Here is an 18,034-nt window from a genome sequence, read left to right on the forward strand (position 1 = left end):
TCAAATGAAGATTATAGATGTATAGGGAATATTTCCTCGTTTTTCCCTTTTTAAATCAATAATTGCATTTTTTTAATCCATAACTACTTCTTTTCTTTTTGTGTTGTTTTTAATTTGAAAAGCAGTTTTAAAAATCTGTGACAAACCAGATATTTAGGGCTTAAAAAAAAAAAATCGAAATATTATTTCTGAAATTTTTCTTTTCCCCCCTCTTTATTTTCGACTGTAAATAAGCACATTTTTAAACAGACAATATTTCCTGATTTTCCTTTTTAATTTAAAAACTACGACGTGGCCCACGAGAAAAAATGAGTTTGATAGGGCGCACCATTTGATAGGGCGGTCTCATTTGCTGGTATATTTTCAGTTTTTTGTCAATAGATTGGACGCCTCGTCTGATTAGGCGCTAGCATGACACTAGGGTAGCATATGTTATGGTAGCCGCTAGCGTACCTATGTTATGGTAGCTGGTAGCATACCTATGTTATGGTAGCTGGTAGCATACCTATGTTATGCTGGCCGCTAGCGTATGTTATGCTAGCTGCTAGCGTATGTTAGGCTTGGCACTAGCATGTTTTTTTTTAAAGACAACACGAGCAAAACTAATGATAATGCTTTATCAAAAATTATGAGGTCAAAGGTACACTGATATAAAGAGTTTACGTTTAACATGCATCTGTCAGTCAGAGTTGTGTATTCTGGGAACTTGATTCCAGCTTTGGCGAAAGCTCAAACAGCATTGCCCGACACTTGAGCCCAGTCCTCCACAATCCATTGTAACTCGCGACATGCATCACTCCCAAGCCTTTGATTCTCCTCGCTGTTATATCGGCATCGACGATTCATTCCAAATCGTCACGTAACCCGTGCGACGCTGCCTGCCGGATCTACTATGTTGGCCATCCGTTAGCAATCTGTTAGCAAAGCTGTTAAATTGTGTTCGATCCATGGCTTCAGTCCATTTTCCAAGCGTTCACTCCAGGCATTTCCTCTTTATAGCTCGAATATGCTGTTTCTTTGTGTATTGAGAGTGTTTTTGAGGGTTAAAAGCGCTGCAAGCACAAGTCAAATGCCTTGCCACTCCCCTGGGATGTTTTGAATGGATTTACCGTAATGCTTGGAATGCGCGGGAAGGCTATTTTTAGGAAGAACGTCCGCTGGGTTGATCGCATTAAGTAGCATGCCGTCAAGAAATAAAACCAGTCACTCAAGCAGTCAGGGCCATACAAAAATTGAATTTAGTGCAAAGACAAGGCGCACCGACCATTTTAGAGAAAATTTTAGACTTTTAAGTGCGCCCTATAGGTGTGAAAATACGGTAGTTATAACCCTACTGTACATTCAAATACAGCCAATAATTATTTAATACAAAACAATGCTTTACACAACCAATGAAGTGAACCCCATAAAGAAATGAACCATTTCATGCAAGTACATGATTTTATTTTCTTAAATGTTTTAATTCGATTTTATGTAGGACAGGGGTCTCAAACTTGAAGCCCATGGCAAGATATTTTTCTGCTCCCATTTGACTTTCTAACACGCTAAATTATAAGTGTGAGCGTGAATGGCTGTACAGTAATGCCTCGAATATCACGGATGATGTAGACCAGACATTAGCTTTTTTATATTTAAGATATATATTTTTTAAAAACACAATGTACTGAAACCCCAAAGTGGTGATGTATCACATTAATTGCATTAAGTGTTTATTTTAATAACACACAAACATCTGCATTTGAACTCATTTCATGAAGGTAGTTTTCTTTGCTATTGCATAGTCATTACACATGTAAATTGGTATTATAAATATATAGTATATAATCACCATAGTATTGCATTAAACATTTCTTTAAAAATACTGCAAAACATTTTGATTTGTGTCAAATACAAAACAGCTTCATATTTACCGCACACAATTTTTCATTCTTCAAATAAGATAATTATAGCTTTCATAATCATGGAATTGCAATCAAATTAACAAATCCTGGAGGTTAACATAAATATTCAGGAAAACAAGTCTAAAGTTCCCCAAAAACACAAACTTTCATTTATTTTTTTAGTGCTACAATAGGTAACTGATGGCAAAGAGACGAATGTCATTTGCCTAGCCTGCTTCATTTGACTATACTACCATATTAACTGCAGTTATTCATTTCAAATAATTAACTAGTGGTATGTATATATACGTATGACACACAAATTCACATAGACAGTATCAACACACTTCTTTGTCAGATGCAGTGGCTTGAAAACGTTTAGGCAAACCCAAATGTACACCAGCCATTACATGCCAGTCTAACCAATTGGAACAGATGTGAACGTTAACACACCTAGGGGAGACCCAAACCTTTTCATGTCACTGCAATTATTGATTTTTTACTATTTCATAGGCTGCACGTGGGATTGTTGTGTGCTTTTGCTTCATTGTATTAGGCTGGTAACGGGGTCAATCCCAAACTTTCAGAGGCCGCAAATGTATTTAACAACTGTTTTCCAGCATTCTTGACCAGGATGGAATTCAATTTTTTGGCATAGCAGTGTTTCCTTAATACAATCATCTTTCATTCAAGGAAACACATGGTGATTGGCCCAAAAACCAGTCAAAAAGTTTTCAACACCGCATCATTTTTTGGTTAGAAATGGTTGTTTAGGAAGGGAAATAGAAAACGTGGCATTCTTATAAAAGAAGGGACAAAAGATGAGAGCCAGGAGACATATGGCATTTGGGTCAGCAAGAATTTAAGAGTGGTAAAGTCTTCGATACCCCGCCCTGAAAAAGCAAACATACCTGCATTAAACAAAAGCATTGTAACAGACTCATCCAATTTTCACCCCCCAAAGTGATTCACCATCAACATCTTGGATCCCGTAACGTCGTGCCAAGTCACAAGTCATGAGGATTTTCCCACTCAGTGACATCAGGTTTTTATCTACCAAGAAGAGATTTCATGAAAATTCAAAAGGATGCCTTCATGATCAATCTTAAGATGTTAAAACTTGAATCAAACCAGAAGGGGCCTACCTTTAGCCAGGTTGACAATGCACAAGCCACTAAATTCAGGGGTTTCTCCATTGGCAAATGCATCCTTCATCTGAGAGAGAATCGATGAAAATATTTGCAGTACAGACGCTCCCCTACTTACAAACGAGTTACGTTCCGAGCGATTGTTCGTAAGGTTGATTTGTTCGTAAGTTGCTTCAGTGCTATATTTTGTATTATAATTTATGTTTAAGGCCTGTACAAGTATATTTAAGGTTTATATAAGTGCATTTGTATGTTTAAGGCTTGTATAAGTAACCTGCATTGGTTTGTACTGAAAAAAACATTTAATAAAATGGAGAATACGTACAGTACTGTATACATACTACGTATGTTAGAGAGACAGAGAGATTTACTAGAAACTGGCCGAAAGAAGCGATCTAACGACGATTGCACAGTTTTCCTCTTTTTTTCATCATAAATGATGCGGTAGCACTGTATGGCATCATTCAATTGATTTGCAACCTTTGTGCAACGTTGAATACACAGACGGTCAAACGATTCAAGTTGTATACCCGTGCAACGCTCACCATTTTCTCAGCCGCATCAAGCTTCTTTATTATTGCCACTTTCGTTTCAAATGAAATGGCTTGCCTCTTCCATGCACTACCACCCTCACTAGAAGCCTTTCGCTTTTCACCAACCATATTGAATAATGGATGCACGAGATATTTAATGATAAAAATGAAAAAAGTTCTTTGCGCACCGGAGATACGTTCACGCACTTCTGCACTGCAACGAACTGGGCAGAGGAAGGTGGATGCTGGGTGAGCTGAGCTCTCACAGCGCCAGGCGTCGGTATTAGCGGCGGAAAGAAGCACTACTCGGAAAAAGGTGCGCAATACAAAATCGAATTTACAGCATTTCTTTCCGAACATTTTTCGACATATGCCATATGCGCAGACATGTTCGTATGTACCGTTGTTCGTAACTCGAATGTTCGCAAGTAGGGGAGCGTCTGTATAAAAGTGACTTCTAAAGACTAAACACGTGAGCCTACCTTAGAATCCGTGTCTTTTGGCGCATCATGTGCGAGCACAAACTGAGTTATTAGCTCCGTTTTCACTGGTCCAGGCCACAGACTGACAGCTGCCACTCCCCTTTTTCGCAGTTCCACCGCCATATCTATTGCCATGCGGTCACACTGTAAACAAATTCAAAGTTGAAGCACTCTGCTTAAATCAGAGATCAAACAAAACACTAACTTACTGCCGCTTTCCCAACGCCGTATGGCACATTGAAGAGATACTGCAGCCCTCCCATCGATGAGATATTCACGATCAAACCCTGACCGCGAGCCACCATCATACGGGCCGCGTACACAGAGCAGATATAATGGCTTCTACAGAATTGAAGGGAGACAACAAAAGAAAAAAAAACTCTTGTTCCATTTAAAGAGCCACCATTAAAGCCCTGAATAACAAACAAGCTGACTGGTAAAGCAGTTATATCTGTGCTAAAATCTTGTGCCACAAGTGCCACTTTCTTGGAGCGATCTTAGAGGATTTTGACTGATATATAAAGACAAAGAAAATTGTGCTGTATTATTATCTATAGGCAGCACACCTAATCTGATTCCAGCCGCAACAATTCCTTTACTCACTTTCCTTTAGTAAATGTTCTTCGCCCGACAATATAACCCGGATTTCCGTGTAAATCCTAAATAAAAAGTAAAATACCTAAAAAACAAAAACAAACGCCGTACAGACCTCGACATACGAGTGCCCCGACATACGAGCAATTTGAGATACGAGTAAAATTTCGGGCAAATATTTATCTTGAGATAAGAGACAAATTTTGATATACGAGCACACAGTGGACGCGAGAGGGTGCTGATAAGAACATCATGGGCATTGTCTTTCTGGTCGCAACTCCCTCGTGTAATGTCTCTACGAGCACTGGGCAGGGCGTTGCATTTTTTTCAGTGTTTTCCCGCCCGTTAGACTGGGAATGGTGGATCGATCGCTAATACGAGAGGAGTACCGTATTTTCACGACTATACAGCGCATCGTATTTTTAGCCGCAGTGTCAGTAACGAGTGCTATTTCTGTATTTTAAACACACAAAGGACCCACCGTTTTTATAGACGCAGCCAGGCATGGCAAAACATACACCAGCTTAAACATCCCCGCTACACCCACACGCTAAAAACACGTTTTTAAAAAGGCAACGGAAGCAAAACTGAGTTTGGTTGTACTTTATTTAGTCATTTTACAATGTACTCACGTCATCATTTCAATTTTGTGACTTGGTCGCAAATCAAAAGTCACGGCGAGCCGTGAAAAAAGCCATCCGGTCGCTTGACATACGCCTCACGTAGCCATAATCTCATGTTGCGTTTCGATATTCATCCATATATAATATATATATATAAATATATATATATATAGTTGGCAGTCTAGCTTTGAATGCTCTGTTGACGCCAACATCTAGCGGCAGGATTTCTTTTGTAAATACAGCCGAAATGACGGTGAGCACCAAATTAGTGTGTTCGCCGTCATCCTGGGTGTATTGACAAAATAACTATATATCCCAGCAGTCACTGCGCACCGGAAATAGTCTGGGGCTGCTTGCCGTAGTTGCCAGCGCTATTGCGGTTCGATATTCATCTATATATAATATATATATATATACATACCTGTCAACCTCTGCCGATAACTGCCCTTATAAATGATTGATTCCCCTTACAACCCCCCCAAAAACCTTACAAACACCGTACGAGTCGTACGGTGTTTGTAAGGTTTTTGGGGGGTTTGTAAGGGGAATCATAATCATTTATAAGGGCAGTTATCGGCAGAGGTTGACAGGTATTTATATAGTTCGAAGTCTAGCTTTGAATACTCTGTTGACGCCAACATCTAGCGGGGAGATTTCTTTTGTAAATGCAGCCGAAATGACGGCGAGCACCAAATTAGTGTGCTCGCCGTCATACTGGGTGTATTTACAGAGTGTAAATGGGATAATGAAGAAGGTGGATTACCTTCAAATTCTTCAAGATGACCTAAAGTCATCAGCCCGAAGATTGGATCTTGGGTGCAGTTGGCTGTTCCAACAGGACAATGACCCCAAACACATCAAAAGTGGCAATGGAATGGCCAAATCAGGCTAGAATTAAGGTTTTCGAATGGCCTTCCCAAAGTCCTGACTTAAACCCCATTGAGAACTTGTGGACAATGCTTTAGAAACAAGTCCATGTCAGAAAGCCATCAAATTTAACTGAACTGCACCAATTCTGTCAAGAGGAGTGGTCAAAGATTCAACCAGAAGCTTGTGGACAGCTACCAAAAGCGCCTAATTGAAGTGAAAATGGCCAAGGGACATGTTACCAAATATTAGCACTGCTGTATGTATATTTTTGACCCAGCAGATTTGATCACTTTTTTCTGTTCACCCATAATAAAGTCATAAAAGAACCAAACTTCATGAATGTTTTTGTGACAAAGAAGTCTCTGTTCCAATCACTCTATCAGAGAAAAATCAGAGTTGTACAAATAACTGGAAACTCAAGAGAGCCATGACATTATGTTCTTCACAAGCGTCTGTAAACTTTTGACCACAACTGTATCTAGTGGTTATGATCTTCAATACTAAAATGTGACATTATTGTGTACAGTACTGTATGGAGTTCTTACCTTTGAGACAGACGGTAGTGGCTGGAGTGAGACATGACGGTAATGCGTTCAGTTGGCTACACTTTTGTGACACTACATAACATAAACATTCAAATTTAACTTAAATAAACTAAAATTACTATACACACAATTAAAAATAAGTTTTAATCTTACGTTGGCAAGCCAGCTCAGTCACGCATACCACACTTATGTTTTTCTATTATTTCATGCTATATATTGATTGTCATCATACGCTTTTTCTTTTCACTAGCCTTTTTTGCACCGGCTTGCTTTGGACTCATTGTTTTTTCACCTAATTCACTTAACGCATAAAAACCCGTAAAAAAATGCAAACTTTATGGCCGATGCTTAGAGATGTCTTTACACGAGGAGATGCAGCAAGAAAGACTGTTGCTGTATGCAGTTCTCATAAGCAGGCTCTTGCATACTGAGCTACCTGGCGACCGCATCGGGAATCGTCTCGTGTGCTTGTATCTCAAATTTGTCTCGTGTCACAGGGCTTTCAAAAATTTGCTCAGAATTTGCCTCGGATCTCAAATTTCTCGTATGTTGGGACACTCGTATGTCAAGGAATTATTGTACGGATTTGCTCTGGTTCGTCTCTCTTTTCCCCCATTCTTTTTCTGATGGTCAGCATCATTTACATGGTAATTGCTATCCTTTTGGCTCAACTTAAAAGAGCCAGCTTTCCTCTTTTGGCCATAAACAGAAAAAAAGGGGGGGAAAAGGCTTGGGCATCGTAAAGTCAAAATGTTGTAGGTGAAGAAGATTGTAACCCGAGGACTCCCTGTATAGTTTAGTTTTGTGTGTGGTGATTACAGCATTTTGAGACCAAGCCATCACATTTTGCCTGAAGACCTACATACCTTAAACCTGTGTTGTTGATTGTATCCCAAAGTGATGGATCAGTCTCCCAGAACTTTTTCCCGTCATTCTCAAAGATAGTCTGCAATCACATGTTTCTTGTGAAATATCCATCACTCATTAAAATACAATTAAATTATACTGAACATCAGATGTTTTTTCCTCTGTATTTGTCTTCCTTAAATTACGAGAAAGCAAAAATACAATCTCATAATAAAATATTTATATGGGGTGTTGGGGCTCTAAAACATATCTCATTTTCTGAACCGCTTTATCCTCATTAGGGTTGCAGGGGGTGCTGGAGCCTATCCCAGCTGACTCCGAGCCAGATGTGGTGGACACCCTGAATCAGTGGCCAGCCCATTGCAGGGCACAAGGAGATGGACAACCATGCACACTCACACCCATACCTAGGGGCAATTTAGAATGTCCAATCAGCCTAGCGTGCAAGCTTTTGGAATGTGGGAGGAAACCAGAGTGTTCTAAAACATATTAAACCAATATCTGATGTTACATTATTTGGCCGTTTTCATGTAAAAATACATTGAAAATCCAGCTGGATGTAGTCGGGCTCACCTCTACCCACAGCTCAGGCTCTGGTACCACTCATCTCGAGAGACTCTTCCACTCTGGAGTCGCCCACGGTGAGAGGCGACGGGTAGGCGTGGGCATACTCATTGCCCCTCCGGCTTGGTCCCTGTACATTAGGGTTCACGCCGATCGACGAGAGGGGAGCATCCCTCCGCTTTCGGGTAGGGGACCTGACTGTTGTTTGTACTTACGCATCAAACAGCAGCTCAGTGTACCCACTTTTCGTGGAGTGCTTGGAAGGGGTGCTTGAGAGTGCCGCTCGTGGGCACTCCCTCGTTCTGCCGGGGGACTTCAATGCACGTGGGCAATGACCGTGAGACCTGAAAGGACGTGATTGGGAAGAACCGGAGCGGTGTTCTATTGTTTGATTTCTGCAGTTGCCGTGGTCATCAATAATGAACACCATGTTCATCGCATATAAAGGCACCAGGACACCCTAGGCTGCAATTTGATTATCTACTTTGTAGTCGTGTCATCGGACTTGCGGCCACATGTCTTGGACACTTGGGTGAAGAGAGGGGCGGAGTTGTCAACCTATTACTACCTGGTGGTGAGTTGTCTCCCATTGTGGGGGAAGATTCTGGTCTGCTGAGAACACCTGGCAGAAATCCTCATCAGAGGAGACTTTCAAGTCCCACCTCCGACAGAGCTTCTCTCATGCTCGGGAAGAGGCGGGAGACATTGAGCGGACCATGTTCCGCACCTCTATTCCCGAGGCAGTCGACAGGAGCTGCGGTAGCAAGGTAGTCGGTGCCTGTTGTGGCCGCAATCCCAGAAACTGCTGGAGGACAACGGCAATAAGGGATGAAGGAATCAGCTGCCGGGTACTGGCTGGCCAAGCGGCATGGGGCTTTGGTGGTCTCTGAAGCAAAAACCCAGATGTGGGAGGAGTTCAGTGAGGCCATGGAGAACAACATCCATGTGACTTCAAGGAACCACCTGATGTCTCAGGAGAGGAAAGCGATGCACCTACAACGCTGTGAATTGTGGGAATGGAACGCTGCTGACTTGAGTCGGGATGTTGAGAACCGGTGGGCGGAATACTTTGAAGATTTCAACTCAAACGACATGCCTTCCCATGAGGAAGCAGAGCCTGGGGAATCTGGGGATCACCGAGGTGATTAAAAAGCTCGTGGGTGGCAAGGCAAGGGGTGGACGAGACCCGTCCAGAGATTCCAAAGGCTTTTCTTGGTTGGCCTGCCACAGCAACATTGCCCATGGATTGCCAGACCAGGGCGGTGGTTCCCCTTTTTTTAAATGGGTACTGGTGGGTGTGTTCCAATTATAGGGGAATAACACTTCTCAACCTCCCTGGGCAGGTCTATTCGGAGGTATTGGAGAGGCAGGTTCGCTGGGAAGTCGAATCTTAGATTCAGGAGGAGCAGTGTCCCTTTTGTCTTGATGATGGAAGAGTGTATCAGCTCAATACCTTCAGCAGGGTTCTCAGGGGGTTATGAGAGTTCACCCAACCAGTCTCAGGGAAGGCGGACTCTCCCTTAGAGATAAGGCGTGAAGCTCGGTCATCTGGGAGGGGCTCCGAGTAGAGATGCTGCTCCTCCGCATTACGAGGAGACAGATGAGTTGGCTTGGGCATCTGATTAAGATGCCTCCTGGACGCCTCCCTGGTGAGATGTTACAGGCATGTTTCACCAGCAGGAGGTCACAGGGCCACCCCAGAACACGCTGGGGAGACTACGACTCCCGGCTGGAGCGTAGACGGCTTGGGATCCTCCCAGAAGAGCTGGATGAAATGGCTGGGCAGAGGGAAGTCTGGGCCTCCTGCTAAAGCTGCTGCCCCTACGGCCTGACGTCGAATAAGCGGAAGATGATGAGATGGAACTACCATAGTGAAGTAAATTATAATGTTAAAACCTTGGATTTCACAACTTGGGAGTGTAGTGTGGAGCTCAACCAAAATGTTTCATCATCACGCCCAACCATTGCTTTTTTATTCATTTCAATGTGCAGTGAAATCAATGGGAGGACCTTATATTTTCTATGGTTTTGCCATAGGAAATGTACCTCCTCCTTAACATCTACTATGCACCTTCAAAGATGACAAATTTTGCATTGTTTTGAAGAATTAGAATCACATCCAAGTCAACCATTCACACAACGCTAACGGTGTTCCACTTTGAAATTTCACCAACCTGTACTCCAGCATATGCATTGTTTACCAAGAGGTCCAGTCTACCGTCCTGTTCCTGTTTAATGCGTTCAAACAGGTTCTCGATGTCGTCATCTCTGGTTGAATCACATGTAACTGGGATACATTTTCCACCCCTCTCGTCTACCTGAAAACATTCAAGAAGATCATAACGATGGACCAACATTTCGGTGCAAGTATATTTTTCATCTACTTCAAGCAATGTGCTCATATTTATTGGTTTGTCGCTCTCAATTGACTTTGTGTTCCTAAATTTTCAGGTCATGGGCTACTCCTGGTAAAAATTAGTTACTTTGGACCACTGTGGTATATGCATAGTAACTAACGGTGGAAAGCCAATTGAGCATTTATTCGATTTGCAGCTTAACATTTAGGCAGTAGTATTACTTTTTGTCTCACTAGTAAAACATGTTTGAGCACTAAAAAGAATGATAATCTACTTGGTAGCATTTTCTTCTTTGACCATCATTTTTTTTTCCCATACTGAACGAATCATTCTGTACTAATCAACATTACTACTTACATTAAAGTAGTTACCATTAGTTGCTTACTTTTATTGTCTCAAATTAGTGAGAATTTATGCCCTTAACCTAAGTTAAACAGTCTGTTTTCCATTACCCTTTGATAATGTTTAAACAGTTTTTTCTCTTTTTTAATGTGTCATATGGGCCAACAACAAGATGACTAGATAAAAGTTAAAACATAAAATTGCAATGAATATATGAGTAAGGAACCACCTAGCCGCATGGATCATCGACTTCCTCACTGACAGACCACAATATGTGAGACTCCAGGACTGTATGTCTGATGTGGTAGCTTGCAGCACGGGGGCCCCACAAGGCACAGTGCTCTCCCCACTCCTCTTCTCCCTCTACACATCGGATTTCCAACATAATACAGACACCTGCCACCTCCAGAAGTTCTCTGACGACACCGCTATTATTGGACGAGTGACGGACGGGAACGACCTGGAGTACAGGGGAGTCATCACAGCCTTTGTTGACTGGTGTAGGCAAAACCACCTCTACATCAACACCAGTAAGACAAAGGAAATGGTCATCGATTTTCGGAGGAATCCTCAACAGACCACTCAGGTGAACATCCAGGGTACAGACATTGAAATCGTGGAGAATTTTAAGTACCTGGGTGTTCACCTCAACAACAAACTAGATTGGTCCACAAACATAGATGCCCTGTACAAAAGGGGCCAGAGCCGCCTCTACCTACTGAGGAGTCTACGTTCCTTTGGAGTGTGCAGGACACTGCTGAGGACTTTCTACGACACTGTGGTGGCATCTACAGTGTTTTATGCAGTGCTCTGTTGGGGATGCGGGAGCACGGAGAGGGACAGGAACAGGCTGAATAAGCTGGTCAGGAGGGCCAGCTCTGTTCTGGGCTGTCCTCTGGACTCTGTGGAAGAAGTGGGAGAGCGGAGAATGCTGACCAGGATGATGTCCATCATGGACAGCACCTCCCACCCCCTGCATGAGTCTGTGGAGTCCCTCCGAAGCTCCTTTAGCAATAGACTGCGGCACCCTCATTGCAGGAAGGAGCGCTTCCGCAGATCCTTCCTCCCATCAGCTGTCAGGCTCTTTAACAAAAAAATGGCTGAGTGTTGAGACCTACCGTATGCATGCATGTATATTTATGTGTATGTATGTATACATGTGCTTAGCAACACGCTTATTTATTTATATATTTATTCATGTATTTATTTATTAACTTACTTTTACCTATCTATTTATGTCTAAAATGCCTTTCCTATTCCTGCATCCTCACCCTCTTGCTACTGTGACAACAAAATTTCCCGAATACGGGATGAATAAAGTTATCCAATCCAATCCAATCCAATATTAAAATAATGAATTCTCATGTTTAAACTGTTCTTCAAAATGAATGCAACTATAATTAAGCAACCACTAAATAAAACATATTTTTTTAAGTTTTTATAAAGAACCAAATAATATGTAGGTTTATCAATTAAAGATTGTCATGAGATGATTCATACTATAAATTAGACATTATCGGCAGTTAGTTGGGGAAAGATCCACCAGATGGTGCTGTGGTAATTTTATTTCTTAATCAACTGTAAAATAATGATTTCATACCGAAAACCTTGCTCATATTGTATATTGCTGCTCTGTACACTCCTGATACTTTCTTTACTTGCAGGCTAAACAAAGTGTAGCAGCTGCTATAAACAGCTATAATCAATAATAAATAAACAACAAGCTATAATCAGGCTCTTTAACAAAAAAATGGCTGTGTGTTAAGACCTACCGTATGCATGCATGTACATTTATGTGTATGTATGTATGTATATATGTGCTAAGCAACACGCTTATTTAATTATATATTTATTCATGTATTTATTTCTTGACCTACTTATTACCTATCTATTTATGTCTAAAATGCCTTTCCTATTCCTGCATCCTCACCCTCTTGCCACTGGAACAACGCAATTTCCCGAATACGGGATGAATAAAGTTATCCAATCCAATCCAAACCCCAGATGTTTAATTGTATTTGAGAGTGTGTGTGGTTAAAGTAAATACAATAATACCTTGACATACGATGCCCCGACATACGAGCAATTTGAGATGCGAGTAAAATTTTGAGCAAATATTTAGCTTGAGCTACAAGTAAAATTTTGATATATGAGCATACAGCAGACACGAGAGGCTGCTCATAAGAACATCATGGGCACTGTCTCTCTCCCCACAACTCCCTCGTGTAATGTCACTACGAGCACTGGGCGGACCATTTTTTTTCAGTGTTTTTTCCCCCCGTTAGTCAGTGCGAATGGCAGAGCTTGTTACCTAATCAAATCAAAAGCCTTTATTGTCATCATACACAGCTGTGTATAACGAAATTGGTGGTGCTACTCCATAAAGTGCATTTTCCCAATAAAATAAACAATATACAAATATAAAAAGTCACATCCTGGCAAGGTAAATTCTAAAATATTGCACAATCTAAGATATTGCACATTGTTATTGCACACCCCGAAGTTATTGCACAGAAGGGATTGTGTGTCATGCTAACGCAAGTTCAGAGTCCTGATGGCTGTGGGAAAAAAACTGTCCCTAAGTCTATTTGTCCGTGCTTTGTGCGAGGAGTACTACTTCCCGGGCAAGTTGGCAAGTGGTCGTGCGTTATCCTATTGTGAGGACATTTCTGTGCATCATTTTGGGAATATTTTGAAGGGAAGACAAAAGCAAACAACCCTCGATAGGTTGCATCTGAAAGTCAGGGTGGAGGCGGGGCAAATAGAGCCAACGGTATAAAAATTTAAAACATAAATACAAATATTCATCTTGAGATACGAGACAAATTTTGATATACGAGCACACAGCGGACGCGAGAGGCTGCTCATAAGAACATCATGGGCACTGTCTTTCTGGTCGCAACTCCCTTGTGTAATGTCTCTACGAGCACTGGGCGGAGCGTTGCATTTTTTTTCATTGTTTTTCCCCCCCGTTAGACAGTGCGAATGGCAGATCGATCGCTAATACGAGAGGAGTATATACTACTTCTCGTTGGCAAGTGGTCGTGTGTTATCCTATTGTGAGGACCTTTGTGTGCATCATTTTGGGAATATTTTGAAGGGAATACAAAAGCAAACAACCCTCGATAGGTTGCATCTGAAAGTCAGGGTGGAGGCAGGGCATATAGAGCCAAGAAAGGTATCAAAATTTAAAACAAAATTAGAATTAAGTTTAGTGTAAGATTAGATTGAATTTATTTTTGAGTGTCTGCATTGTAATCCAAGTTCATTTAAATTTGTTTGTTATGTTACGAGCGCATTGCCGTGCAAAAAGTCTCTCTACCCCCTTCTCTGTCTCTGTCCCGCTCTCCCCTCCGCGAAATCCAACTAATTTTAATACTATTAAACACCTTTTAGTACTATTAAACCACTAGTTATTTGTTACTTGGTTAATAGATGGCGAATTAGAATAAATAAAAATGTTTTTCCAATCCAATATAATGTTTTTGGTGTTTTTTCAGAGGGTTGTAACAAATTAATTAGTTTTTAGTTCATTTCTATGGGAACCGTTTATTTGAGATACGAGTAAATTGACATACGAGCTCAGTCACGGAACGCATTAAGCTCGTATCTCGAGGTACCACTGTATAGTGAATACGAAAAAAAAAATGTCAGATGTCAAGAATGAAACTTTGTAGTATTTAATTTGTTTTGGTCGATGTTGCCCCAGCCAATTCATAATTTCACCTGCGTTGCGGTTTCTTTAAGGGTCTTCTCCTGACGTCCAGTGATGTAGACAATGGCGCCTGCTTCAGAAAGCTGCAGTGCTATTCCTTTCCCAATGCCTCTGGAAGCACCTGTGACCACACATATCCATCCAGATAGGGACATGTTCTCTCTAAATAGGGATATGACGGGAAAAAAACAGATCAGTCAAAAAACGATTATTATATCCCTCAACGTTCTTCCACTTGCAGGACAATAGCTTCAGCATAGAAGCTCAAAGTTAGCTTCTTCGCAGCAACTTTGTCTTGGTCAGGGGTGGCCAAGTTCAGTCCTCGAGAGCCCCTATCCAGTCTGTTTTCCATATCTCCCTCCTCTACCACCCCTGAATCAAATGATCAACTCATCAGCAAGCTGTCCAGAAGCTTGATACCGATCCAGATTATTTGATTCAAGTGGATTGGTGGAGGGAGATATGGAAAACAGACCGGATTGGTGCTCTCGAGGGCCGGACTTGGTCACCCCTGGTCTTGGTCCTCTTTAGAAGTTCCCAGCCATCTCTTGGGTCGACAAGATTTCAGTCAGTCAGAATGGCAGCTTATTGCTCAAGAAAATGTAACTCAACATAAAGACATGACATAGCTATAGCGTCGGCAATTATTTTTAACCCAGTAACTTAACTAGATGGTTGTATCTGGGATCTTGTTCTTTTGATGACGACACACAGTTTGTGACCATAGAGAGCTTTGCCTTTCAGCTCAGCTCCATCATGATAGAGTTATACAGAGACTGCATCACTGCAGCCAACAACAATCTTCGTATTGACCTCTTGTTCTAATCTACCCTCACACGTGAACAATATCGCACAAAATTTAAACTCCTCCACTACGTGAGGGTGCTCATTGCTGACTTGGAGAGGGCATTCCACCTGCTGACTCTCTTCCCCACCGGTTCACAACCGGTTGCGAACCTCTCCAGTCAGGGTTGAAGGTTGTGGTTTAATGAAGTCAATACATAAACATCCTCTGCAAATGCACAGATGAAATGCTGAGGATGCCAGTTTAATTGTTGGGCACCGAAAGAAATGGCTCAGTTGTAACACTAGGCTTAAGGGTCTGTTCGAGTTCTTGAAAAACATCAGCTAAGTCTTGAAAAGCTAAGACGAGGAATAACCGGTATGTCTACTTTATCTAAAAATGTTGGCAGTGGACAACATGACATCAAATAAATTGTGTCATTTGGCACTGTGTGCTCATGTAGCCAATAACTTCTGAGTCAACGTTGTAGATCATTTTTAATGCAGGGCTGTCAACTACTCCGGAAATTCAGGAGTTTCTCTGGAAATGCAATGCAAATTCCCGGACCGAATTCTTCCGGTTTACAGTGCAGTTGAATCAGGATAGATAACATTTTTGTGAAAATATTTGGGGAGGAAACAAACTCTCTAAACTCTGTAAATCCCCCAAAAATTTCATTTTTTTTTTAAGCAACCATTTCAGAAAAGTACCAAATTTTCAATTTAAATGCCTCGAAATTCGCACCATCGCTACGGCTTACGCTATCTTGATTCAACTGTACTGTACTGTATACCGGAAGAATTCGGTAACACGAGTGCATTGTGGATCATCCCTGTTACAAGTTCTGACGAATGATTCGTCTTGTGCGACTTCAGCGTGGCAATCGGACAAAATTAGAATTAAGTTTAGTGCAAGGTTAGATTAAATTTATTTTTGAGTGTCTGCATCGTAATCCAAGTTCATTTAAATTTGTTTATGTTATGTTACGAGCACGTTGCCATGCAAAAAGTGTGGCGTTTGCATGTTCTCCCCGGGCCTGCGTGGGTTTTCCCCAGGTATTCCGTTTTCCTCCCACATTCTAAAGACATGCGTGGTAGGCTGATTGGACACGCTAAATCACGTGTCAAACCGATTCCGCCGAGGGCCGCAGTGAGTCCGGTCTTTGTTCCAACCGATTATTATTTTCCCTGACATATTTTTCTATTTAACTTTTTTATACATGTTTTCAGCTGATTATTTTTCTGATGTAGCCTTAACTTATTAATGAGGGAAAAAAACTAATTTTGTGGTGTGCCTTGGTGGAATGGGGCCCCCAGAGATTTTTTTACTGGGAGCCCCAAGAGACTCAATAAATAAAAACTGAATAATAATTCGACATCAAAACGTGAAAAAAATGCAACAACCAGTGGCAAAAATTAATACTCTTGGGCACCCAGTGTGGAAAAGTGGATTTGTTATACTGGAAAATTCTTCTAACAACAACAAAAAGTCTTAAATACGCTTCCATTTCCCACGAGAAGTTGGAAAAATAATCCACTGGTATACAGCATTTACCTGATAGCGTCGACTGGCCTATAGGACAAGGGTCATAGGAGTGGTCCGTGTAGATAATTGCAATAAAATACTACGTTTGATTAGTTATTTAACATGGCAAATTAAGAGAACAAAGTCAGGCAGTTCAATGTTCCGGAAAGAAGTGGGCAAAATTTGATACGTAAAATTCAGTTTTCCTGGGAATTACATCACAGATAAAGTTGTTTCTCAGTTCAAACAAAAACGTAATAAAATCAATCGGTACAATAAAACAAATAAAGAGGACGGTGCAAAACAGTAACTTACATTAAGTGACGTCGGATATTTTTTTAGCGGAGTCCTTGTAATTATCTCCCAAACAATCTGCAAATCATCTGCTGCTTCGGATACAAATGCAACGCCTTCGTTCTTCTTCTTCTTCGATCGACGCCCAAATCACCGGCATCCATGACTTTACTTTGCTGCCCTCCTGTGGTTATTTTATACAACAACCCAGATATACTGTGCCCGACGAGTAGTGAACATTGCAACTGGAAAAAAAGCTATCTTTTTAAGTCATTTTTATTTGCGTTCGACAAGGATCATATAAATATCGGTGACTTTTTTGTCATTTTATTGAAGAATTACAACTAAAAATATAGTTATAGGGGAATATGAAAAGTGAATAGTTTTTCCCAATTATTTTCCAAACCGCTTAACTGCAGAAAAATCGTGGTGCTCTGAATTGGTGGCCAACCAATTGCAGCAATTATTATTTTTGTCACCAATTTGGAACCATTACAGTGGATTGTAAATGCTTTAGGCCACATCTCAGTCCATTTTTATTTATTTTTGAAAATAAAATGTTTAATACATGTTCTTGTTTGACCTGACAAATTGACCTTTAATATAATTATGCACAGTCTTTGTACTCTCCAATTTGGCTAGGCATGGCAATTTATGGCCATCGTCATAGCAACTTCACATTTCACATGCATGTAATATAATAGGTAAACAATCTACTGAAAATAAACTATTTTTTAATCATCCATCAACACAAATCCCCATTATGAATATCGGCAACAAGTGACCTAAACTAACCACATTGAGTTTAGTTTATGCGTTTATAAATTATATTTCTGTGACCACGCTAAAAAACAAATTTACCCGCTTGTATAAATTTCAAAGTTGCTATGGAAACAAAATATCCACATCTCG

At 41.0% G+C, this 18,034-nt stretch overlaps 1 protein-coding gene across 1 annotated transcript; it reads right to left on the reverse strand.

Annotated features, from left to right (window-relative positions):
* Nucleotides 1-1,677: 1,677 nt before the first annotated feature.
* On the reverse strand, nt 1,678-17,293 carry dhrs1 (dehydrogenase/reductase (SDR family) member 1). Its single transcript, XM_077615871.1, has 9 exons — nt 17,144-17,293; nt 14,532-14,682; nt 10,281-10,424; nt 7,542-7,621; nt 4,253-4,385; nt 4,044-4,187; nt 3,026-3,095; nt 2,853-2,933; nt 1,678-2,773 (listed from the first exon to the last, which is right to left on the reverse strand). Exons 2-9 carry the CDS (start codon nt 14,673-14,675, stop codon nt 2,637-2,639), a joined length of 933 nt encoding a protein of 310 aa, XP_077471997.1. The 5' UTR covers nt 14,676-14,682; nt 17,144-17,293; the 3' UTR covers nt 1,678-2,636.
* Nucleotides 17,294-18,034: the final 741 nt, after the last annotated feature.

The sequence above is a fragment of the Stigmatopora argus genome, chromosome 12 (genome assembly GCF_051989625.1).
Source record: "Stigmatopora argus isolate UIUO_Sarg chromosome 12, RoL_Sarg_1.0, whole genome shotgun sequence".
NCBI classification, from domain to species: domain Eukaryota; kingdom Metazoa; phylum Chordata; class Actinopteri; order Syngnathiformes; family Syngnathidae; genus Stigmatopora; species Stigmatopora argus.

Excerpts from the sequence above, each read along its gene's own strand:
- dhrs1 (XM_077615871.1), bottom strand. The coding sequence starts at position 14,675 with ATGTCCCTATCTGGATGGATATGTGTGGTCACAGGTGCTTCCAGAGGC. Across the intron at positions 10,425-14,531 it reads TTAAAGAAACCGCAACGCAG|GTAGACGAGAGGGGTGGAAA; the intron begins GTGAAATTATGA and ends GAATGTTTTCAG. Across the intron at positions 2,934-3,025 it reads CATTGTCAACCTGGCTAAAG|ATAAAAACCTGATGTCACTG; the intron begins GTAGGCCCCTTC and ends TCTTCTTGGTAG.